The 24583-nt window shown below is 45.1% G+C and overlaps 1 protein-coding gene across 1 annotated transcript in view; it reads left to right on the plus strand.

Moving 5' to 3' along the window:
- GRID1 (glutamate ionotropic receptor delta type subunit 1) overlaps positions 1–24583 on the plus strand; it is a 709310-nt gene that overhangs the window by 459991 nt on the left and 224736 nt on the right. Inside the window, exon 6 of the mRNA XM_063087271.1 lies at positions 12719–12889. Within this exon, the coding sequence (XP_062943341.1) occupies positions 12719–12889 (171 nt within the window). The remainder of the gene's footprint in view (positions 1–12718; positions 12890–24583) is intronic.

The following is a 24583-nucleotide window of genomic DNA, read 5'->3' on the forward strand; positions in this document are numbered from 1 at the left end:
GAAGAAGTCTGCATTTAAGATGCAACTTAGAGCATATTTCAGAAATATTATATTTTAAAAAGAGAGGGTAAGGTTAGCAACCACTCAACCACTTTTGGGAATTGCTCTGACCTACCTTGCATGTGCCAAGACTATTGGAATTAAGGAAAACTGCATGAGCAGGCACGGGTGATGTGGAGTTGTGAGGATTCAGAACTTGCTAGGTTGGTGGAAGCAGGGAGCCAATGGAAGGTGTAGGGAAAAGAGGGAGAGGAAAAGTGGGGAGAGGGAGGAAGAGTGAGAGACAAAGGAGGTAGTAAAACCAGCGGGAAAGACAGAGCGAAAGTAGGAGACAAGAAAGAAGGGAGGAGAGAGCTGAGGAGAAGGGGGATAAACCTCACAGACAGACCATCCAAGCCCATTCATCATCTGCAAATAATCAGTCTGCCAGAGGAGCTTTAGTGACGGTCCACAGTAAGTGCAGGGGATGTGTGTGGTCTGTTGGCTCATTGGAGAGCAGATGTCCATCTTGTGCTTATAGTCAAGTATAATAAAATAGAATAAGAAGTGATAAAATACAAACTCAATTCAAGAGCCACTGAAAATGCAAAGCTCTCAGGGACTTTCTTTGGACTCCTCTGGTCCAGATAGCAGATTCTTCTGGTAAAACAGTGGACCTGGGGAGAGTGTCCCAGAACTGAGCACAGAGCCTGGGGTGACATCTTTCCTGCTTTTTGTCCACAGCCAGGTGCTGGTCTTTAGGGAAGAAGGTCAGCTGCCTCCTGCTGGACAGGCTGACTGGTGCCCCTGATGAGAGTGAGCTGTGATGGTGGAGAGGGCTGGGGGGAAAGCCCTGCCATCTGTACCCTGGGCAGCCCGGGGTATGAGGGGCAGGCAGAATGCTGGCTTTACCATGAGCAGAAGCCCTCTGTGTCATTTATACAAATAAAGAAAGCTGCACTACTTTTCAACCAATGGCCCTTTTCATTTGATGACAGGATGGTGAGTTGCATCCTGGCTTATGTCTGGGTAGGCAGTCAAGGGTACCGGGGATCTCTTGGAAATGAGGAGCAGGAAGAGCTAAATGCAAATTGGTGTGGTCTGCTCTGGGCTGTTGTCAGGGTGTGGAGGAGACTGCAGGAGCAATGGGGTGACAGAAGGAGCAGGGAAACAGATGCTGTGGCTTGCATGGAGACCCAGCTGAGGCAGGTCTGAGCTGGCTTTCAGAGGTTGTAGAAAGACCCTTAGCTTTTGAGTTAGAAGGATAAGGAGCAATAGTGGCAAAACTCTATGCTAGACACATTGTATCCCATTGAATGAAAGTCACTGAATTATGTCAAAACCCCTTGGAAGTACTGTTGTCCCATTTCCAGGTGATGCTCAAGGAACCTGCCTTGTCCTAGTTCCACAGGCAGGAAGAGAAGCCAGGACTGGAGCCCAAATCCATCTGATTCCAGATCCCACACTCTCATCATGTCTCTGCATAGTATCTCAGAGCAGGGCTTCTCAAAAGCAAACATGCCTATGAATCAGCAGGGGATCTTGGTAAAATGCAGATTCTGATGAGACAGGTCTTGGATGGGGCCTGAGATACTGCATTTCTAACAAGGTCCCAGATGCTCCTTAAGCTGTCAGTCCGTGGACCACACTTTGGGAAGCAAGGGGATCCTCTTTGGCAATCGTCTATATCCTATGCAAAAAAGGGAGACTCGTGTACTCACCCCGTGAGTTTTTAGGGGACAATTAATGAGACAGTGTATGTGTCTGGTTATAACAGCACTCAGAAGATGCCCCTCCTTCTTCTGTCCTCTCTCCTGGTAATGGAACCAGCACTGAGCTGTGGAAATGTCCTCCGCCCCCTCTTCCTCACCAGACGTCCTTATCTCCGTGGAGCCTTGGCCCACCTTGCCCAGACATTCCGAAAATCCCGTTGACTTCAGTGGGACTTTTCTTTCATCACGACTTCACTGAATCCTCTTTCTATTTTCTCATATTTTCTCAAGCCAGTCTTGTCTGTGAAGTGTCTCTACTAACAACTTTAGATTACCGACACCATGGTTTTTAGGAGGAAAACAAACTTTATTTCTCCAGAGATGGAATAATGCTGGTATCACACAGATGTTTGATAGATCTAGGTCTTTCTAAGCAATAAAAGGAAATGACTAATAATGTGATTGCATAGTCCTATATAAGTTTATATATATATATATATATTTAATAATATTTTCCCTGATATCAGATGGTTCAGAAGTTTTACTGAATTCTTGAAGATCAGACAGAAACTTATTTGTGCTTGAGTTTTGCATCTAGTTTGCCAAAATGTATATTTAGAAAAAAGAGATCCTTATTGTTTAAATGGCCATTTCAAAAATTTTTTCTCATTATAAAAATTTATCCTCTTTGCTGCTCATCCTGGCTTAGAGAGAGACCTTTGCAGTGATTCTCTCTGTTTTCAAAAAAATATTTCTAAGGAGCTTAAAAAGGTACGGAGAGTGATATACCAAACACCTACATGTCCACCATTCAAATTTTGCCATATTTGAGATCTCAAATTTTAAGAAATTGATCATTTCAGATATAATGGAAGTCTGCTCTGTGCTCTCTTACAAGTCACATTAAGTTCTGTACCAGTCAGGTTGTTTTTGACTAAAGTAACCAAGAAATTCAGATCAAATTTCCTTGAATGGTCTGAGAATTGATTATCTCGCCATAGGGAAGGTTCAGAGATGGGTCGTGATTCAGAGGCTGAACAGCATCCCCAGAACCCCTGTTCTCTGCAGGGTGATATGCTGAGGGTGGAATCTGCCTGTGACTCTCACCTGCAGAGGCAGAAAGGTGCTGTGTCATCTAGGTGCTCTTTTTAGGTTTGAGTAAGTCTTCTCAGAATCCACCAAGCAGAACCCTCTCACATCTCATCAACCAGAAATGGGGTCATGTCCCTCTTCTAAAACTGCCTAAAATAGTAGTACCACTCAGGTTGGCTCTGACCAAGCAGGATGTGCCTGTGGTTCTGGGTACAGGGGCGCTCTGACCACCACAATCCCCATGGTGGAGGGAAGGGCACACTGGTATTATGCTGGCACAGAGGACGAGGGGCAAGGCTGTCAGACAGGCAGCAAATCTGCTTATCTCCCTCTGTTCCCCTGGTGGCTACCACTCTCCTGAAGTCAGTGTGTGTCGTTAACATCTGAGTTTTTGTTATGCTGTTGCAGTAGTCCTCTCTTACCTGCAGTTTTGCTTTCCATGGCTTCAGTTATCTGCCATCAACCAAGTTTGATAATATTAACTGGAAAACTTCAGATATAAACAGTTCATTGGTTTTAAATCATGTGCTATTCTGAGTAGCATGATGAAATCCCACACCGTCCTGCTCCATCCTGCCCAAGAAGTGACTCATGTCTTTGTTCAGCATGTCCATGCTGTGCATGTGACCTGCCCACTGGTCACTTAATGGCTATCTTGGTTGTCAGATCAACTGTTGCGATATTGCAGTGCTTGGGTCCAAGGAATCCTCATTCTACTTAGTAGTAGCACCAAAGCACAAGAGTTAGTGATGCTGGCAATTCAGATAGGCCAAGAGAAGTAAAGTGAAAGCTTTAAGGGAAAAGGTGAAAGTTCTCAATAAGGAAAGAAAAAAAGTGTGCTGAGGTTGCTAAGATTTATGTAAAGTATGAATCTTCTATTGTGAAATTGTGATGAAGAAAAGAGAAATTAATTCTAATGTCGCACCTCGAACTGCCAAAGCTACTGCCACAGCGCGTGGTAGGCTCTTAGTTAAGATGGAGAAGGCATTACATTCGTGGGTGGGCCATGAACAGAAGATGTGCTCTGGTTGGTGATAACTTGTTGCACATATTAACTTAATTAAATTAAACTTTATCATAGGTATATTTTTATAGGAAAAAAAAATATATACGTGTATAGGGTTTGGTGCTATCTGTGGTTTCAGTCCCCCACCGGGGCTCTTGGAATGTATCCCCTGTGGATAAGAGGGACTATTGCACATACATCTCTACTGTGAATGTACCTTATCTTAAACACCATGCCCAACCTGCTCTTCTTCTTTCTCTTTTCCGTTTCTTAGCTCTCTTATCCATATCTGTGCAGGCAGTGATGCAATACTATAGATTTATTCAGCTATTTTTGTAGTTGCATGGGTGTCCAGCATATAAATTCTATTGCTTCTTTGATTCTCTCTCTGTTTTTGTTATTTTATCAGAGCCTGAGTGGAAGCGAGTGAGAAGGAGCTGAGTCCAACTACTGTGTCTCCAACTTATTCTGCGGATGTTATTATCATTTTTATTTTTTTCATAGTTCGCAACAAGGATCACTTTAAAAACCATTACTAGCCTCCATCTTAATTGTTCTACACCTTTTCCTGAGTCAGAGGCTTCTTTGAGAATCCAATACAGCCTACAGGCTTCTCCAAAGGAAAATGCACACGTATGTTACCTTTTTTTTTTTTTTTTTTTTTTTTAGCAGTGAGCCCCCCTGCCAGCCACAGACTCTGGCTGAAGTCCCATAGTCCCTCTGAACTGAGGTGATCAGATCTCATTCTGTTCCATAGTGTGCTCTGCAACAAGGACAATTTTGCTTTCAATCAGTGAATTAAGTATGTGCTTTCTGGGAGAACGTGAGGATTGGCTTTTCTTTGGAATTCTTCTAACTTTTCTTTGGTCTTAACCCTTTACAAGTGAAGTAGAGAGTTATAGAGGTATCCTAATAACTTATTTGACTCAGAATGCAGATTTTCTAAACTGCAGTGTGCATTCTCGGTAGGGAGTTAGAGACAGTGAGTAGTTTTATTATCCAGTGCATGAAGTACTGTCACATTTTATTATATTCATAGAAAACTTCCTTTAAGTATGCTACCAGTCACAAACGAGTCTCTCTGGTTTTTCTGTTTGTTTATTCGTTTTGTTTTTCTTCCCTGATGTCTGCTCAAAAGGATGTGACGTTTACTGGAAACTCCATCCCTCATTTCTTCTCTACTTGTTTTGGTTCTTACAATGTTCTTGTTATCTGATCACAAATACTTCTCTCATTGAAAATAGAGCTATATCCATCAGTATTTTGCCATCACTCTATTCCAATTCCATCAGCAATAAGTGCTCCAGATTCTAAATTTTAATGATTTCTAAAGATGTTCCATTTGCAACCATCTCAGTCAAAGTTATTGCCTCTCCCACAGGACTAATCTCTTGAGTGAGCAGTATTGATGAAAGAGGATTTATGGGTGAAAACCACTAGATTGTAGGAAAGGTAAGGAAATCCAGGGGAATATTTCTGGAGCAACAAGCAAAATAAGGTGGAACTTGCAGAATTTTTACCTTCTTGCATCCACAGTAGTGAGATGATTCAAGAACAGTTTGGGATTTGGTCAAATGGAGGGGGTTGTACATGTTTCTCTTGGGCTCCTCCGAAAATAGCCCTCTTTCTAGTATGAATACCAATGAACTTAGGAAAAGGCAGTCAAATGAAGCAAATAGAAATGGCAGCATAATCACTGAAGTTTAGTCAGTCACACAGCCAAGATATATGGGTAGCAATTTGAAAGACGGGTGTGTGTCTCAGAGAAAGAACAGGGTCATGATCTAAAGAATTTAAATTCCATACAAGAGGTTTAGTTGTATGTCCTGAAGAAAGAATAATTAGCCTGAATAACACTCCTAAAAGGAAAAGGATCAAAAAAGCTGGATATATTTTAAGAAATATTTAAAAATAGAAGCTTTTGAGAGTAATATACACATAAGCCAAATATAAAGTGAAAATGGAAACTCTCAGCAATATGTAAGAACAAGCTTCAAAACCTTGTTCTTATGGCTGTTTGGGGAATAGGACATATGAGATTAAGTCTAAGAACCAAACAAATGTGGAACCTAATGAGAGATTTCCACATAAATCTAGAAACCTATATCCTCAATGCAAGGATTAATGAGAAATGAGCACGCTATGCAGAAGGAGATAGCAAGAAATATTTCCTCTCTTGACATCAGAGCTGCACGGAAGGGGGAAATTTTCTTCAGAACTGATAACTTTCGTACAGGTTTGTGACCCAAGTTTACATCACCTATGGTGTCTAAAAAAGCTCAAAGGAGAATATGATTGACAGTCATTGTAGATTGGTAGTGCTCCTAGGTGATGGTAGAGCAAGCATAAGTAGTCTCTGAAGTATGTGAAGACTTCAAAGAATTCATAAGGAAGTTCTAAGGAAAACAAGATTACAGATGCTCCTTGACTTACAGTGGGGTTACATCCCAATAGATCCCTTGCAAATCAAAAGTACTGTAAGCTGAAAATGCATTTAGTAACCTGACACACTCATCACAAAGTCAAAAAAATCATTAGTTGAGCTATTGTAAGTGGGGAACTGTCTGTCCATATATGAGGGAAAGAAATAAACATGCATACACACACACACAGAGAGAGAGAGAGAGACAGAGACAGACAGAGAGAGACAGAGAGAGACACAGAGAGAAAGTCACCATGAGTGAGAGCCAGGAAAAAATAAAGGACAGTTTAACTAGGTCTGAAATGACTTTAAATATTAAAATTATCAGACATAGAGTATTTAATAAGTATGCTTAAATATATTTCAAAAATAAAGATTGGAAAATATGAACAAGGAATAAAAGACATTTAAAAAAAAAAAGCAAAATTGAGAAAGAAATTAACAGAGCATCAGGAAATCAAAACGCCTTATAATTAAAGTTAAAAACCTTATAGGTTAAACATCAAAGTGGACATATATGCAGAAAGAATTAATAAACTAGAAAATATGAAGAGATTATTTAGAATGTGGTCCAGAAAAACAAAGGGGATGAAAAATATGAAAAGGAGGTTAAGATACATGGATGATAGAATAAGATCTAACGTATCTTTGATTGAATTTCTAGAAGGAAATCGGAGATAATGGGGAAAAGAGAATATTAAAGGATATTTTATGGCTTATAATTCTCTAGAATTATTGAAAGAAACAACCCCCGATCTGGGAAGCCCAAAGACCAGGAACAGAATAAAAATAAAAATAATAAAAATAAAGAGTCCACATTACAGCGTGACACTGTAGAGCACCAAAGATGGGGAAAAACCTAAAGAGCATCCAGAAAGAAAAGGTAGATCATCTACAAAGGAAGGACACTTAAAACGATTTCTAACATCTAGATGCAGTGGGCTGAATAATGTTCTCCAAATATATTTAAGGTCTAATCCTGGAACCTATTGGTATTATCTTACATGGCAAAGGAGATTTTGCAGATGTGATGAAGTTAATGGTTTTGAGATGGGGAGATTATCTTACATAATCTGGGTGGGTTCTCAATGCAATCACAAGAATCTAGGTGAAAGGGAATTTGGCTGCTGAAAAGATGAGAAGGTAGTGCAACCATGGAGGCAGAGATTGGAGTGATGTGGCTGCAAGCCAAGGAACACTGGCAGCTACCAGAGCTGGAAGAGGTAAGGAACGGTTCTTCCCTGGAGTCTTCAGAAGGAATGTGTCCTTTCCAACAGAACGTGAAAGAAATAACCTCCAGAAATGTGACAGAATAAAACTCTGTTATTTTAAGCCATTATATTTGTGGTAATTTGTTATTCTAGCTGAAGGAAACTAAGACACTGGACAGCAATTGATGCCAGAAGACAGTGTCATATTACTTTCCAAGTGCTAAGAGAAAATAACAGTCAACTTAAAATTTTATCTTTCAAGAATGAGATTAAAATAAACTACACTTTCCAGCTAGCAGAAACTATGTCTATTGCCAACAAACCCACATTAAAGGAAATTCTCAGTGCTGTACTTCAGGAGAAGGAGAATGATCCCAGATGTAAGGTTAGAGGTCCAGAAAAGAATATCTAAGAAATACATTGATAAATACTTGTTACGTAGACAAATATTGACTGCATAAAACAATGGAAATAACGTGTAATAAGAAGGCATAAAGATAGAATTAAAATACCGAACATTGTTAACATACTAGTTGGGATAAAGGTGCTGGAAGCAAACATTGAAGAAGAGAGGAAAAATATTGATTAATTTCACACTTAAAAGTATTCATATTAAAATACCTAGGATAATCAATAAAAGAATAGCATAGAGAGTATAATTTCCAAAAGAGGACAAAAAATGAAAACAGGAAAAAATATTCCAAGGGGAAACAAATAAGGAAGAAAGAAAAAAGAAATAGCAAAACATGTAATATAAATAATATGGTATAAATCAATGCAAACATATAAAAACATTATAAGCAATATAAATGGATTGGGATTTCTACTAAAATGTCAAATATGGAGATATAAAAATCTAGTATATTTTGTTTACTGGAGCTCCAACTAAACTGTGAGACAGAGAAAGATCGACAGCAAAGAGATGGAAAGAGTGGGCAGATTCTAACCCAAATAAAACTGGTGTAGCTATATTAATATCAGACACCATAGAATATAAAGCAAGATGCATTATTATAAATAAAGAGGATATCTAAACAATGATAAAAAGTTTAGTTTGCAAGGAGTGTAGTTCTAAACTTGTGTGTACCTAATAAAAATAACTCAAAATATGTAAAGAAAGTAGACAGAAATAGACAGATTCCTGATCTAAAGGACCTAAAAATAGACCACGGAAACCAGCAACAGGACAGTGAATGCACATGAAACTTGCATGTAAACTGACCACATGCTAGACTGCAAAGCAAGCCTCTTTACAAAGAAAGAACCACCTTAAGTGGGTTAATGACTAGTTCTACCAAACATTCCTGGAAAAGATATTTGTAGCATGTGACAAAGTCTTAGTCTCTAGAATTAAAAAAAAAAAAAAAAAAAAAAGTTCCACAAGTCAGTATGTAAGAGACTCAACCCAATGGAAATTGGACAAAAACAAATCCAGGAAAAGAAACACAAATTGTTCATAAAATGTTCAACTCTATTAAGAATTAGGGAAGTGAAAATTAAAATCTAACAATGTTTCAGTTCATATTCACCAGACTGGCAAATATTAGGAAGACATACAATATCAGATGCAGGCAAGCTGCAGAATAGTAGAAACTCCGTTAACCATGTATGATTATATGTTGGTATAACCACTTTGAAAATTTGGCATTATCTAGTGAATTTTAACATGTTTGTATTCTCTTATTAAGGAATTCTAAATCTAGATATATACCCTAGAGAAATTCTTATACAAGTGCACCGAGACACATACAGAAGAAAAATGTACTTAGAAGCTTTGTTTGTAATAGCAAACAAACAAAATATTCAAATGGTAATCAGCAATAGGGTGAATAAATTGTAGTATAGTCATGCAATGCGATAGTGTACAGCTTTGGAAATGAATGCACTGGAGCTGCACCCATCACCGTAAATAAATCAGAAAATCTTAATGTGTAACCGGTAGTTTCTGAACATTGTTGAGTATTGCAGTTATCTGGAGAGCTCATGGAGAATACAGAGACGTTGCTTGTTGAATCGGGACAGGGCTGGGCCTCAGTAATTTTATTAAGTTCCTTCTGTGATTCTGATACACAACAAAATTCAAGAACCGCTGTGTTAAAAACACAATTGTAGGAGGTATGCATACTGCTCAGCTTACACAAGGTAAACAAAACATACAAGACTGAGCTGTCCATGAGTTCAGTTACCTACATAAGTCACAGCATGGCAAAGGCTGCTTCTGGTGAGGGGGAGGAAGTAAGGATTTGGGAAGGAGGCATCCAGCCAAAATATGGGTAATATTTTGTTTCTTAGCTTGACATAAGGCACACTGAAATCATTTTATTATTCATAGTTAATGTATGTAATATCTGTGCATAAGATATATTTCAAAATATAAACTGAAAAAGTAATAAAATGAGATTTCTTTTGAGCCTGTGCCCCCCAGTGAGCATCTGGGGATGATGTGTTACTTACTGACTTCAATAGCAGAGTGCACACATTGTCTGCTTCCTCTGCTCATTAGCAGCGCTATCTGGAAGGAATGTTCCACTGTGACAAAAGCAAAGTTCATTCTTCAAATTGGCTGCTTAGATTGCCCTGTGCACCCTTAGGAAGATCCGGAGGCTGAGCCAGTGTGACAGCAGTGAGCAGGGAGTGAGTGCACCCTGTGCTATCCCCTGGGATGCTGAAGGGACCCAGCATGACCAGCAAGACAGGAGCAGGGCCTGGCACTAAGCTTCTAGAACTGACTGGTCACACAGGTTTGGAATCAGGGCTGGGAGAAGAGGTGACCCTCTTCATTGCTCTCAAGGAATCAGGGAAGTTGCTTCTGTAGATTCTTAAATTCTGATTGCAGATCTCTGAATTGGACATTAAGGATGGTCCCAGAAGTGTGGTGAGGGGGTAGAAGTGCCCTGGCAGGCACAGTGAGTGGATGAGAACTGGGTAACAGAAGGTGTGCAAGGTTCCAGAAGATTGTTCCTGTTAGGGAGGCACACACCAGCTGATGGGCTGGCAGAGAGCTGTGCTCAGCCTTCAAGAGATTCTGCGTGTGCAGAATGGAAAAGCAGATCAGGCTACTGGGGCAGGGCTGAGCCCCCTTGACACTGTGGCTGCCTGTGGCACTTGGCCTCTCACCCAGGTGCTGCTGCAGGTTGCCAGGGGAAGTGATGGCCATGCTTACAGAATGGAATTGTGCAACTCTGTGAGTCAGCACCCTGACAGATTTCCAGGGGAATCTGATTTCCATGGTCCTGTTTGGGGTGCAGTGAAGAGAGCTCAGGGCCGCTGCGACTCCCTCCAGGAAGCTGAGGAAGCAGGACCAGTTTAATTAAAGGGCTACTAGGAAAATAGCCCATTGCTTCTACAGCAACCTTTGTCATCAAGAGAACGTGGGGAAACAAGAGGGTTGGGACACACCCGTTCCTTCTTGGAGGTGTGCTTGCTCCGATTCACCCCTTTGTGCATAATTCAAATTATATTCTTCATGACCTCATGCTTTTTCTAGATGAAAATTTCCCTTCCCAAATTCTTTATATTCTTTCTCCAAGGCAAAGCTAACTGGTCTCTCATTGCTTTTTCTTATATTCCTACTTCCTGTTAGATTAGAATGTGGTTTCTCTCATCCTGTATCCTATGCTGGAGGCAGGAACTTGGTCAGCAGGGCAGCTAGGGGCAGAGCTGTGCAGGTACGTCCAGGTGCAGCTATGTCCTCTTCCCACTCCCCGAAGCCCACCTGCGTTCTGGGCCCATTCCACCTAACGGTCCTGAGATACAGACATTTCCCAGTTTCCCCACCTTTCATTGTCTGTTGGTCCCAAGCCAACAAGACCGTCTTTCCTTCAATAGACTTTTGTCTGAAATACAAAGTTTAGTTATTTAAACCCCAATCCAATATGTAATAGTTCTTTAATTCTTTTGAGATCCCTGTGATTCAGCCAACTTGGGAACTATTGATCATCTAAAAGGACATAACTCTTAAGTTTTTACTTTTTTTCAGATCCAGCACATGGTTTTAATGGACCAGGCTTTACACACACATTAGATTCCTAAGAACGTTGCTGAAATACATTGTTTACCATCATACCCTTAAAAATATAACGTTTTTGTTTAAAATGATATGAGACCCCTGATCACTAATTTCTAACCTCATTAGCTCCATTACAGTGTCTCAAAGCTAGCACGTGTCATCTGCAAGGAGGAAGATTTAAGACCTATTTTAAAATGTGGTTATTCACTGTTAAAATTTTGACTTGCAAACCACCACTGATTTAGTCACTTCTCAGAGACAGAGAGTAAACCAGAGCTTTTCTGAATCTGACCATCCCTCTCTTCCACAGCTGAAACGTTGGTTTAAATAGATGGTCTTTAGAAGAAACTGTATTTCCAGTACCCATGCGACCATTCTGTTTTTCACTTTCAGTACAATAGTCAATAAATTACATGAGATATTTCACACTTTACTATAAAATAATCTTGTGTTAGATGATTTTGCCCAACCATAGGCTAATTGAAGTGTTCTGAGCATGTTTAAGGTAGGCTAGGCTAAGCTATGATGATCAGTAGGTCAGGTGTGTTAGAATTCCTAGGGCTGTGGTGAGCACTTAGTGAGCTAACGTATGTAAGGAGCTTAGCGCATGGTCGAACAGGGAAAGCACATGGGTTTCCATAGTTCCTGGAACCCTCAGCATATTTCATCCTATGATGACTGGCGAGTTTCATGGGGCAGGATTAGGACTGACTTGTTCACAGTTGTATCCCCAGTGCTTAGTACAGAACAAGCCTCAGAGATTTGAGTAGATTTTGCAGAATGAATGAGTGAATAAATGAATGGATATATTTTAAAAATTTGTATGCAAATATAATTACAAAATGAATGTAATTATTAAAGAATTTGAGGAAGCTCAATGCATTTTGATCGACTCTGTCCACGTAAGCCAAGGTTCCCTGTCTAAATCAGGTAGATGATTCACAACAGGAAATTTAGCCGTTAAGTCTGGCTAATGCCTACATACCATGACATTTGATAACATTGTTTCCTAAAAGCTTGGCCCCTTGGAAACTAATGCATCAGTTATTTAGCCTCGGAAATCTTTTCCTGGCCTTCAGGGCAAATGTTGAATAATTATGTTTTTACCTAATGGGTAGCAAGTATTATGTGTAAATAAGCGACTAATGAACTGTATGACCTGGGCCTTGAAGTCTTAATCTTGTTAGCATTAGCTCTTTGGACTGCTGGCCCGCGCACTTCCTGATAGGTCTTTTGCAGAGATAGTTCATGAATCGATAATAAGCATGGGTCTGATTATTTTTCCAGGAAATCAGTGACCCAGAGATCCTGGATCTGGTCCACAGTGCCCTTGGCAGGATGACCGTAGTCCGGCAAATCTTCCCGTCTGCAAAGGACAACCAGAAGTGCATGAGAAACAACCACCGAATCTCCTCCCTGCTCTGTGACCCCCAGGAAGGCTACCTCCAGATGCTGCAGGTCAGTGTGCATGTGTCCCCCACCCCCCTTCCCCTGCACTACCCAAACTGTTGGCCTGCCATGGGAGACATGCTGGGCCCTCCTGTTGCCTACCAACTTCAATTACCAGAACTCTGTCACTTGCTGAAATGGAAACTGGTTGACTGGGTAGTGTCTCTAAGCAGCATTAGCAAACAGTTATGCCTGTTGTCAGTAGATGAAACATATTAGCTCACTGAGTGCCTCTGGTATTTAAAAGTTACATGCCTGAGGATAAAGAGATTTCTCTTAGGACTCTGTGATGGCTGCTTTGTGGGGATGCATTTACCTGGCAGGGCTCAGAATGGAGTCCTGACTTTGGGAAGTGCTCATTTGGAACCTGTCGTAGCACTTCCTTGAAGAAAGTCACTAATACAGACATGGCTCTTGCAAAACAACTCAGTACTGCCCCAGCACATGTGATGTGTGCTAAGCTGAAGTCATGCTGGATTCTTCTAGGAATTCAGAGCAGGGAGGGGCATGGGAGCAGGACCACGACATGCTCACCTGTTCCATTCCTTCCAAGGTGAGCAGTACCAACAGTTCATGGCCAGTTCTGTGACCACTCGCCCGGCCTATGTGCACTCTGCATTAACTTGTCCTGGGGCCTTGGGGTAGGATGGGGAGCTATGTGCCTGTTGTGAGAGGTGCTTTTCTCTCTGCATGTTTGGGAGCAACAAGGAAACTGTGGAGTGTGCCCACTGGAAGCCCCGAAAGTTTGTACATGAGATATACTTGCCATCCAGCATTTGCAACTAGTTTCATCTTCTCTACCCAGCCAGGCATGAGGAGTGGAAGTCAGGGTTTCAGGACAGAGATGGCTGCATCTGCCACCTGACTATCAGCCCTACCCGAGGACATTTTGGTACCAGCATGTCAGGGGCCACACATTTTGGTGAGAGGGATTATTGGAATATCAGATGGGTTGTGGATATGTGTAATTTGCCAAAGCGTATTGTATCTATTCTATAATCTTATATTTGGGGAAAAAAGGAAACATACCTCAACAGGTGTTAAACATGAGTTGTATATTCCAGGTTGATGGGGAACACAGCGGATGTTGATTTTAGCTGCCTAACCCCCACTCGTGCTCCAGGGAACCCGTCACAATGTCTGGGGTCTTTCTAAGATGTTGCAGGGTTGGCTGAGAGAGTGGACCAAAGACCTCTGCAGGACCGAAGGATGAGAGCCCTGGGCCCATGGGTCAGAGTGAAAGGCCTTTGATGAAAGATTTTATATTTTTGGATGCTACTGGCCTGTTCTGCTTTCCTCCTTTTTGAAGTTTGGAAGAAATAACAAGGACCAAGTAGGTCTCTCTCACAGGGTCACTGTATGTATCACCCCCACTCTCCACATGCATGGAAGTGGAGTTAGACAGCAGGGCTCAGCCAGAATGTGCCCATCTCCAGGAGGTGCAGGGAGACAGGGGAATTCCTCACTCTCTGTGGAATCAGTGCCTGTGAGCGTCCGTCTTAGTCCGTCTTAGTTTTGTGCTGTTATGACAGAATGCCTGAGACTGATAATTTATAAAAACCAGAAACGTATTGGCTTGCAGTTCTGGAGGCCGCCTCTGGGGAGGGCCCAACTCGCCTTTATAACAAACGTCTCCCCTGATAATGATGTTAATCCATTTATGGGGGCAGAGCCCCTATGGCCTGATCACTCTTAGAATTCCCACTTCTCAACACTGTTGCTTTGGGGCTTCAGCTTCCAGCATATGATCTATCTTTTGGGGACACAGTTGAACCATAGCAAGGTCTCAGTCCCTAGAAGTTCTCCCCAGCTTCTGGCCTCCTTGAAGGGCTGCATCCCTCTGCAAACACCTGCGGCGCTTGCCCCACCCCACCTTATGTCCCCAGTCTGTCTTTCCCGCTTTTGCTTAGTCACACTGCACTCACTCTACTTGAAGAGTGAAGGAGGAGCCAGCTGCGTGGCATGGAGGTGTACCTACCGCATGGGTTGGGGCAGGGGAGAAGGGAAGTCCTCCTTGTCAAGGCCTGCGATCACTCCTTTTGCTACGAACCAAAAGTTGCAGGTGGGCTCTTTGGTTGCACATCAGACACATTGGATGGGAAGAATCTGTCCCCTGGAGGACGAGAGAGCAAGAGAGGCTGAGGGGACTGATGGGGCATCTAGCCGAGGGCATGCCAAAATGACACACACCCATCCAGAGGATAAACAAAGGCACAGCTCTGAGGTGTGTGGCCAGACATCATCAAATGAGACAAATGCAGTCACAAGCCTAGGAGTCCTGGGACACCCTCCCTCTCTCCATTCCTGCTGGAGACTCAGGCACTACAGAAAGAGCAGACTTTAAGAGCAACACCACAGACTTCTTTAGCGGTAGCAGAAGCAGCAGCACAGTGGCAGAGCAGAAGCCAAATTGCCTGGGTTCAAATTAGTAACCAGAGCTACTAATTATCTAATTATTATCATGTATTTGTCATTCTGTGCCTCGGTTTCTTCCTCTGCAAATTTGGGATTGGAATATTACCTATGTCCTAGAGTCATAATAAAAATTAAACAAGAGTGCATAGGGAAAGCTCAGGTCTGAGCTCAGTGGCCTCACTACTGAGGAGGGGGCAAGGTGTGTTCAGGGTTTTCATGTAGAGGTTGAACACAGCCTCATTGCTCTGTATGTGTGTGTGTGTGTGATATAGTCTACCCATCTTCCTGAGCATGCTTTTTATAAGCATCACTGGGGTGGGAGAGTGCTTTGTAACTGTCCAGGCCTTTATTACAGACTTTCTGGCTCTTCATACAAGACCTGGCTCATTGAAACCCTCAACAAGGACGGATGGGGTGAATCTGTTAAGAATGCAGGTCTTAACACAAGTTAAACTGTCTCTAAAAGTCTCTTTATATATATAAATATAGAGAGAAAACCCTTTATTAAAGGAATCTCTCCCTGCATCTGTCACGTCTGCTCCCTCGTGAGAGGGGTGTGGTGACAGGGGAATGTGGATATATTTACTCATCCTGCCGACGGCCACTTAGGCAGCCTATAGATTTATCTCATTTACTAGCCATTCCCTCAAGTTTCCTGTTAGCAATTACCACTTCTTTCTTTCTTAATGACAGTGTAGAAGGCAAACTAATTTCTACTAGCCTCTAGCTGTGAGATTTATCGAGGAGACTCCAACATGTTTGGAACAACTAACTCAAGGAAAAAAAAAAATTATGTCATGGATTATTAACTTTGTCTTGATGAAATTAATGCAAATCCTGTTGGGAATGGAGCTCTCTAGTCCATCTTTAGTTCCTCCCCGAGACTGCTGCTCTTGGGATGATAATTCTGGTTTGGAAGTTTCTGGGAGGACCATCAAGCACAGGGTATTTTTGCAAGATCAGTCATCTCTTGGCCTCTCTGCTGAGCTGGCCTCAGAAACTCCACCTTCCTCTACTAGTCTCGTGGTCAGGGGTTTCTGTGCTCTAAAGCCAACCAAGGCCTATTATAGCAAATCAATATGGTTCCTACCTAGTAAAAAGTCCCTTGGAAGAAAAATACCTAAATGCTTGGCCTCCAGTGGCTCCAAAAGCATTGTGTTCGTCACTTTGCAGTGCTGCTGTTTATTTTTTCCCTACAAAGCACTGTCTTATTTGGGTGTTTCTCATTCTTGTTTTCATGACAAGTTAGTTTAGGGCTTGTCTGACAAAGCCAGTAATAAAAGTGATAACCAGTCCCTTGGAACCCTGAAACTTTGCTAAGATTTCACGGACAGCCTTGCACAGAGGAGAATCTGTAACCTACTCTGTCTTTGGAACTGCACTGCCCGGGGACTTCAGGTCTGCAATCGAAGTAACAGACATATTATCACCTTGTCACCCCACTTCTATTCAAATGTGTTTCCAAAGGTGACAGGCAAATGATATAAGCTGTGTTGTGTGGTCACAGTGGAGCCTGATCTCTGAATTAAGCTGTGGGGGCTAGTGTGGTATGATTGTAAAATGCTCCCTCAGGTTGAAATTTCTCTTCTTGAGCATTTTAAAATTGTTGAATGGCTCTGTGGAATCACCCCTCCCCCACGGTCAATTAAAGCACTTCACCCCTCCCCCACTGTGTTCTTATGTCTTAGGGCCTTCTGTGCTCTTCTCTGGTTACCAGTTTTTTGTCAACCTGTCAGTAGAAGTCTTTCCTCTGGAGCCTCCCTGAGCCGTCCCACACCAGCTACCTTGGATTTCATGTCACTGTCCATGGTTTACTTAACCCTAAAGACCGAGTGGGGAAAACTTTGTCAGAGCCAGTCCCGCAGGTGGTCTTCTCTGGTGCAGCTGGTTGCTGTTCTGTCTGCAGGTGGCCACGTGTGCATTTGGAACCCAGAGAGCCTCGGGTGTGGACGTAGGCCCCTCTCCACTCTCCCCACCCTCCCCACAGATTCGGCAGGGGCAGAGCTCCTGGGGTCCCCTTTGTCCTCTGCCACATCTGCTCCCTCCTCAGGCTAGGCCCTGGTGCCCTCTCTTAGTACAGGTGGGCTGGCAGCAATTTGGCAGCGAGGATTCTCCTGGGGGTGGACTTCTCAAGCTGTGACATCTGGGCGTCAGCTTGTCCTCCCAGCTGGACCCTGTGTCGGCTGCTTGTCTGACTGCTGGCCAACCAGAGCCTGTCCGAGGATGTGGTCAGAGGTCAGTTCCCACTGTTTGCCTCTGTGATGCTTCCCTGAACAGTCCACTTTGCTTAATTCATGATGGAGGGAGGAGAAAACTGGGCTCTTTAGAAGCCAGGAGTACATGCGGCCTTTCTTAATGAAAACATTCCCCCACATTTCCAGCTTTGGTGTTGGGAGGATAATGATCAGATATGAGAGGTACCTGGCCCTGTGGCTCTGACCCTGGCCTTCAGTGCATCTTCCTTTGCCTTCAAGGGTGATTCTTACCTCCATAATGTGGATGCACACAACTCCCTGAGCTCCTAGAGCATAATGGAGATAAGGTTGGAGCTACCTAATGAGACTTGACTGAAATCTCAGATTTACCGTGGAGGAGACGTGCATGGAGTGTCGACAAGGCAGACAGCCTGGCTACACGGCAGGTGCATCCTGCCCTACTCCAGGGGCCTTTCCCTTCTGGTTTGATGGGGGTGGGCAGAGGTCTCAGTCTGCTGGTAATTAGATAGGTTTGGAAGCTTACAGATTTCCTAAAGAGCTCAGCACATTTCATGGGAGGCTTATATTTCATTACCTCTGGTCCTAATCTTGCTTCTGGGGGACTCAGTAAGGGGTCAGAACATCTGGGCTTCCAATGGGGCTACCTCGGCCCTACCCTGTGCTTGTCCAGGTGGGAAATCTATGCCTTCCTGGTTTTAACAGACAACAAACCCCCACCTCCACAAGGTGTCTACTATGATCTGAGTGTTTGTGTCCCCCCCAAATTCATATATTGAAGCCTAATCCCAAGGTGATGGTATTAGGAGGTAGGGCCTTTGGGAAGTGATTAGGTTGAGCCCCCATGAATGAAATTAGTGCCCTTATAAGGGGTTGAAGAGACCAGAGTTTTCCCCTTTCACTGTGTGAAGACACAGCAAGAAGGTGCCATCTATGAACCAGGAAAAGTGTCCTCACCAGATACTGAATCTGCCAGCACCTTGACCTTGGACTACGCAGTCTCCAGAACAGTGAGACACAAATTTCTGTTGTTTGTGCGCCGCCCAGTCTGTGGTATTTTGTTATAGCGCTCCAAGCTGAGTAATACAGCATCGAGTCTCAGACAAGGTGTTATGCATGGTGGGGGCCGGGTGGGGCATTTGCATTGTAGCTGCACAAACAACCTCTGACCTTCCAAGTGCGCTCCCGCTGGGGGATGTCCTGTGCTCCTGAACACTGCTTCCCTCTGCCCCCAGTGCACCTTCATCTCTCCATCCTGTTGGCTTCACTGTCCTTCTCTATTTTCTTCCTCTGGCCTTGACTTCAAAGTAAATTGTCCTTATTTTCTCGTGAAGATCAATTTGACTATGTTACTGGTAGCCTTTGCTCCTGCTGACACAAGGTATTTTCCTAAATAAAATATAGTTACTGATGTAATGGGAATTCTGGTGCTAACTCTTAAAAAATAAAATCTATTTTTATATCCACGGTCCTCAGTCAGCTTCGTGTCATTGGTCTCTATAATCCAGCAGCCAAGAGTGTCTACCTCAAGAGCTGCAAGCCCCTGCCAGGAACTCATGGCTGGATGCTCTCTCCTGCCTGCCAGTGATGCATCCTTCCTTTCTTGTGTTTTCTGAGGACCATGTCCTGCGCGGGTAACTGATGTTGAAAGTTTACGCCTTGCCAGTGTCTTCCCATCTCATGGAAACGCATAGCCCTGCTTCTGATTGGAGATGGGCAACTCTACAGGGAGGATTTCCGTACAGCGTCCCCATATCTTTCCCCAACATGGCCTCTGCCTGCCATCATTCTCTTCTAAGAGGGGACATCCTCGTTGTGAATACCTTGGTGTTTCTTTCTAAGAACAGGTTTAGAACTATTCATTCAACTACTATTCATTCAACTTTTATTAATTTCACAAATACCTACTTAAACACTTATTATTTGCCAGTTCTTATGTTAGACATTTCACAAATGTTGTCTCTGAAGTCTCACAAATCCCTCAAAATTGGGAATTTTGATCTCCATTTTGTAGCATGCTCTGATTGGGGAGAATGGCACGTGCAAAGGCCTGGAGGCCTGGGAGAGCAGAAGCAGAGTTTAGTGTGTCTGAGGCAAGAGGGGAGAGGGAGGCAGTGCTGGGAGGTGAATCAGAGGAGCTGTATGGCCAAGGGAGACAACTCTGTGCAATGGAAAGGGACGGCCTGAGGCTGGGAGACAGGAAACCAGTGGTTACCTTTTCCCTGGGGAGAAATGAGGGTGCCAGAACTGCACTGCTGCAGTGGGAGGTGACCACATGGTGAGGATGTTGGGGAGGCTTCCCCAGGACTGAGGCCCCCGAGCTGGGCAGGGGATGGGTTCAGGTGGCAGGGTGCAGAGCATGTGCCTTCCACTGGTGCTGGGCTGCAGCTGACCTTTGTTCCAGCTGTGTCCTGCCTGCCTTCTCCACCTGCCCTGAGTACCTGGGTGGTCTCATTGTAGGATCTGCTGTGACAAAGGCTCCCATGGCTGAGCCACCCCCACAGCTCAAATGTCAGGCTGAGCCTTCCTCCCTCTTAGGAACCTGAGTCAGGGTATTATAGGGGCTCCCCTACCCATCTGGTCCTTCTTGTATTGGTACCTTTTATGGAACGTGTTGGGGGCAGAGAAGTAGCCTTTTCTTCAAAGGGCTGCCCTTTAACATATCAGGGTGTTCAGCCCAGAAAGGTCCAGCTCAGACCTCAGGGGCTGTGGCAGCCATGGCTATGTGGTTGGGGCCAGGACATGTGCCCAGGTGGTTGGGGGAGCAAATTTCAGTCAGAGTGGGGATTAATGCTCAGTTCTGATCCTTGCTCATTCTTTTCACCCACAAACTGCAGAAGCCAGACACGACACTTGCATGCCTTTGAAAGCCTTCAGGAACAAGAGGACTTGGGGGAGAGGATGAGTGTGGTTGGGAGATACCAGTTAGTTTCCCCAACAGCCCCCACGACCTGTGTGCCAGACCCACGCTGGGCCCAGCCACAGGGATGCCCTTGGAGAGCCCCAAACTCACCACGAGGAAGTCAGGAGCATGCCGACGGTCTTTATTTGCTCCTTCCATTTCTTTCTGTCTCTGCCTGCCCCCTCCCCCCCAAACAAAAATGCACCCAGAGAGCCAAGAACAATACTCAGCATGCGGGGGCATTACTGCCTGCATTTCACAGGGGAGTGAATTAGGGCCGCCACATCGCACCTCTCCAGGGGCCCAGGTCACATTGTATTTTATTGTCACCAAGACAAGTCTTAGAGTGTTAAATGGCTTATTCAACATCACTCAGCAAGGGAGTGTGGGTGGAGATTTAATTCAACTATTCCATGAGCATTCATTGAGTGCTTGCTGTATTCACGCACGGCTGTGGACACTGGGGGCCTGACAAGGAGCAAAGCTGGCCCATGTTGGAATGAATCCAAAGCTCTTGCTGATCCTATTAGGCCACTGGCCTGAGCTGCACATAGTTGCTTGAGAGTCGTACTGTATGACAACAAGTGAAAGAGGAACTTGGCATGTGTCTCCAGGATGGCTAAATGAACCAGCCAGCCTCTTCCAGCTCTCTCCACACTCAGCAGAGAGCCCCACAGGCTCCCAGGAAAGCCCCCAGCCCCCTCCTGGCTCTGGCTCTTGTCTGCCCCTCTCTGACTTCACTCCCTCTGGTGTCTCTGACCTGGTTGCAGGTCTTTTGCTTTGCAGCCGGGTCTCTTCTGCCATACCCTTGGCCTTGACCCTTTGACCTCTCTTTTGCTTCTTAAATGTACCCTCTTCTGGAATACTTTTTTAGGTCTTGTCCCTTTTCATTACAGTGTTCCTAGGCCAGCCAGACCCCTGGGCTCCCACTTGCATGGGGATGAAGGTTTAGATAGTGATGACATCTGCTCTGTCTGGCTTACCTCCACTAATGAACCCTGTGCTGTGCCTTCCCTGAGATGTGAGGAGGGAGGCAAGGACTCCTTCTGGTGGTTCCCCCTTTTCTGTTTCTGTGACCTATAGCTCCAGCCTGAATCTATTAGCTCCTCATGACTGATGGTGAGTGAGTGCCCATGCAGCTGGGAGCCTCTCTCCTTCCAGACCTCTCCTGGCTCAGGGGCTTAGCATGACCAAGCCCTGATGCTGGTACTCACCCACCTGCCCAAGGAAATTCTTCTCTTTATCAGGATCTGGAGAGGGCCCCAGCATGGGCTGCCTTCCTACCATCTGCTCTTGATCTTCCTTCCCCCAATTCCTTTCTTTGGAAGCCAGACTGCAAGGATAGGGACTTCCCTGCCCTCTGCATCTCAACCAGTGAACCGTCAGCCAAAGACAGTTTGCACAAAGTTGGTCACCTAAGTGAGGATGCTGAGGTTGGGGAGCAGACGGTGGATCCACAGGTCAGTACTGGAATGTTAGCTTCTGCCCAAGGAAGGGAGATGTATTGAGAGAGCATCTTGCCAGGAGACAGGGCAGAAGAAAGTGTAGTAGATGGAATCAGCTCCAAGGGAGGATCAAAAAGACATTTTGAGTAGCTATAAATGAGAAGCAAATTACTGTTTGAACAAAGGAAACTCCCTCTCAAGTCAAAGTTGGAGGCAGCAAATCTCTTTTTCCTGATGTTTGTTTTCCGTATTTTCTGTTTTTGTGAAACATGATTAGCATGTATCTTTTTAGTAGGAGATCCATCCATCTATCCATCCATCCATCCATTATTCCATCCATCTGTCCATTCATTCATCTGTCACTCCATCCATCCATCCATCCACCCATCCATCCATTCATCTGCCCGCCCATACACCCATCCATCCATCCATCGCCCCATCCACACATACATGTATCCGCCATGCATTCATCCATCACACATACATGAAGCACCAGCCATGTGTCTTGTTGGCACTGGGTGGCACTTAAGGAGCTCAAAATTTGGTGAGGAAAACACTTTTCTGAATGGACAGTGTATAGCATATCGTGGAGAGCATGCCAAGGGTGATATGGGAGCAGTGGGAAGGCCTGTCTGAGCCTGGAAAAGAGCATTGCTCAGCCTGCTCCTTTGAACTGGAATGCGTTCACCCTTCCATGCAGACGTCCTCGGGGGAGGACTGAGGGCTTCCTTTGGCCTTTCTGAGTCACATCCTGCTTTTCCCTGTTCACTGCAGGCCACTCTGCATTCATCTGTTTGTTGAGTACCTTCATTCATTGTGAATAGAAGTTCTGGAGGGAAGACAGGAAATGCCGCTGGGTGCTAGTCTTGGCCACAGCTGAGGCGGTGCTGCGGGATCTGCCCTGCTGTGCGAGTGGGCGTGTAGGTGGGGGTGTGGGTCAGCCGATCCCAGCTGGCTAAGTAGCATCAGCTGTGAGTGGGTGGCTGGGACATCCATAAATGTTTTGAGAAGAGAAATCTTCACACCATCAAGGACTCTCGGCTTTGAGTTATCCTTTTGGGGGGGAAAAAAAAAAATGAAGCCAACTCTAAGTGGCTTCTATTCCCTAATAATGACATCTCCATTATGGGTTTGTATTCCAGAGGCGAGGAAGACATGTCAGAACAATCTTGCAGCCACGAGGGCTCCTGAGGCCCGTGTAGCTGACAGAGACAGGGGGCAGGTTAGTTTTGCTCATTGAGGAGATGCTCCTCCAGGCCTCATGGGGTGGGACACTGTTCTGTCGTGGTGTTCTCTGTGGCACTGGGGCAAGTTCCCGGTGGAGGGAACAACTGTCCTGTCCGCTGTCAGGCAGGCACCTGTGTGCTGCAGGACCCTGAGCAGGGTCAGCCCAGGCGCTGACGTGCTACTGGCCCTGGCCTGGGGCCTTGCTTTGGGCAGCAGTGGTCAGTCATCTGGGCACACTCCTGCCGCCTCTGCAACCTCTGTGCATGCTCCACCCACTTCTCATACCTGCAGTGTGGAGAGGCACTAACTGCACAGCCTACAGTGGTCACAGCAAGGACAGGACGATGGCACACAGGACAAAGCTCTTCAGCAATAGCCAGTGCGCAGGGATGCCTGCAGGGATGTGTCATGGTGGAAACGACTCTCAAGGGCTAGCAGGGGCGGCTGCTGGACAGGCACAGCAGCAGATGTTTTTGATGCCCCGTGCCACGCCCCCTCGGCCACCTCTGACTTCAGCTTCAGGGGCTTCCGCCACCCACGTTCTTGTCTGGGCCTGTGCTTTGGGGCCACCCAGACTGAGACATGTGAGGGGAGAAAGTGCAGACAGAGAACAAGGCACGGAGGTGTTGGGTATGGGGCATGGTGGGGGGCAGGAAGTGAGGCTGGGTTCTTCCTGCCATCCAAGGAGCCTATTTGATCTTCCCAGGAGTCCTGTGAGGCCAACAGTCTTCTATTTCCATCGGGTGATTTTATTTTTCTGAAATATTTTTAGCAGACTACTTGCCGCTTAGGTGTTTAGAGAATGGTCCCCTTGACCCACTTTGGCCGACGGTAGTTTGTGCAACAGTTGACAGTGAGGGGCCACAAGCCTGACTGAGGGGACACTTCCTCCCCTCGCCCCTCCTCTCTTCCTCCTCTCCTGTGTGCTCTGATGCTGCCCTGGAGCAGTGAGGGTACCGTGCCAGAGCAGGGCTGCCCGCCTCGCTGCAGAGGGCTCCAGGTGCTGGCCTTCCTGCTTGTCTGATCGCAGTCACGGGGTGAGCCAGACCTGTCCCACCCCAGGTCCCACGGGTGGTTGCCCCACGCTGCTAGACCACTCTTCCCACAATTATCCCAGCTTCTCGCTCATGGCCTTGCTCTCGAGAGCTCCGAGATGAGGCTGTGTCCCCTCCACAACCCAGCTTCACTGCAGACAGCTGTACAGACGGGTAGTTCTCAGAGGGGCACAGTCGCAAATCTCAAATGTGCTCCCCAGGTGGCTGTGACTCCACTGTCCAGCAGCCACCAGAACCTCCACCACTGTTTACTACGTCCTTGCTGCCACGTGGTCACTCAGGTCACCGTCTTCCCTAGGCCCATGGTCTGATCGCCGGCTTTCTGTACACAGACTCACCAATGACATCCTTCTCCTAAAGTCACCCCTGTTGTTACTCCTTTGCACGTCCCGTGAAGCTGCCTCCCTCCTGATCCAGCCCTGTCTCTACTGTACCCACTGGCAAGG

This window comes from Cynocephalus volans, chromosome 2, assembly GCF_027409185.1.
Source record: "Cynocephalus volans isolate mCynVol1 chromosome 2, mCynVol1.pri, whole genome shotgun sequence".
NCBI lineage: Eukaryota > Metazoa > Chordata > Mammalia > Dermoptera > Cynocephalidae > Cynocephalus > Cynocephalus volans.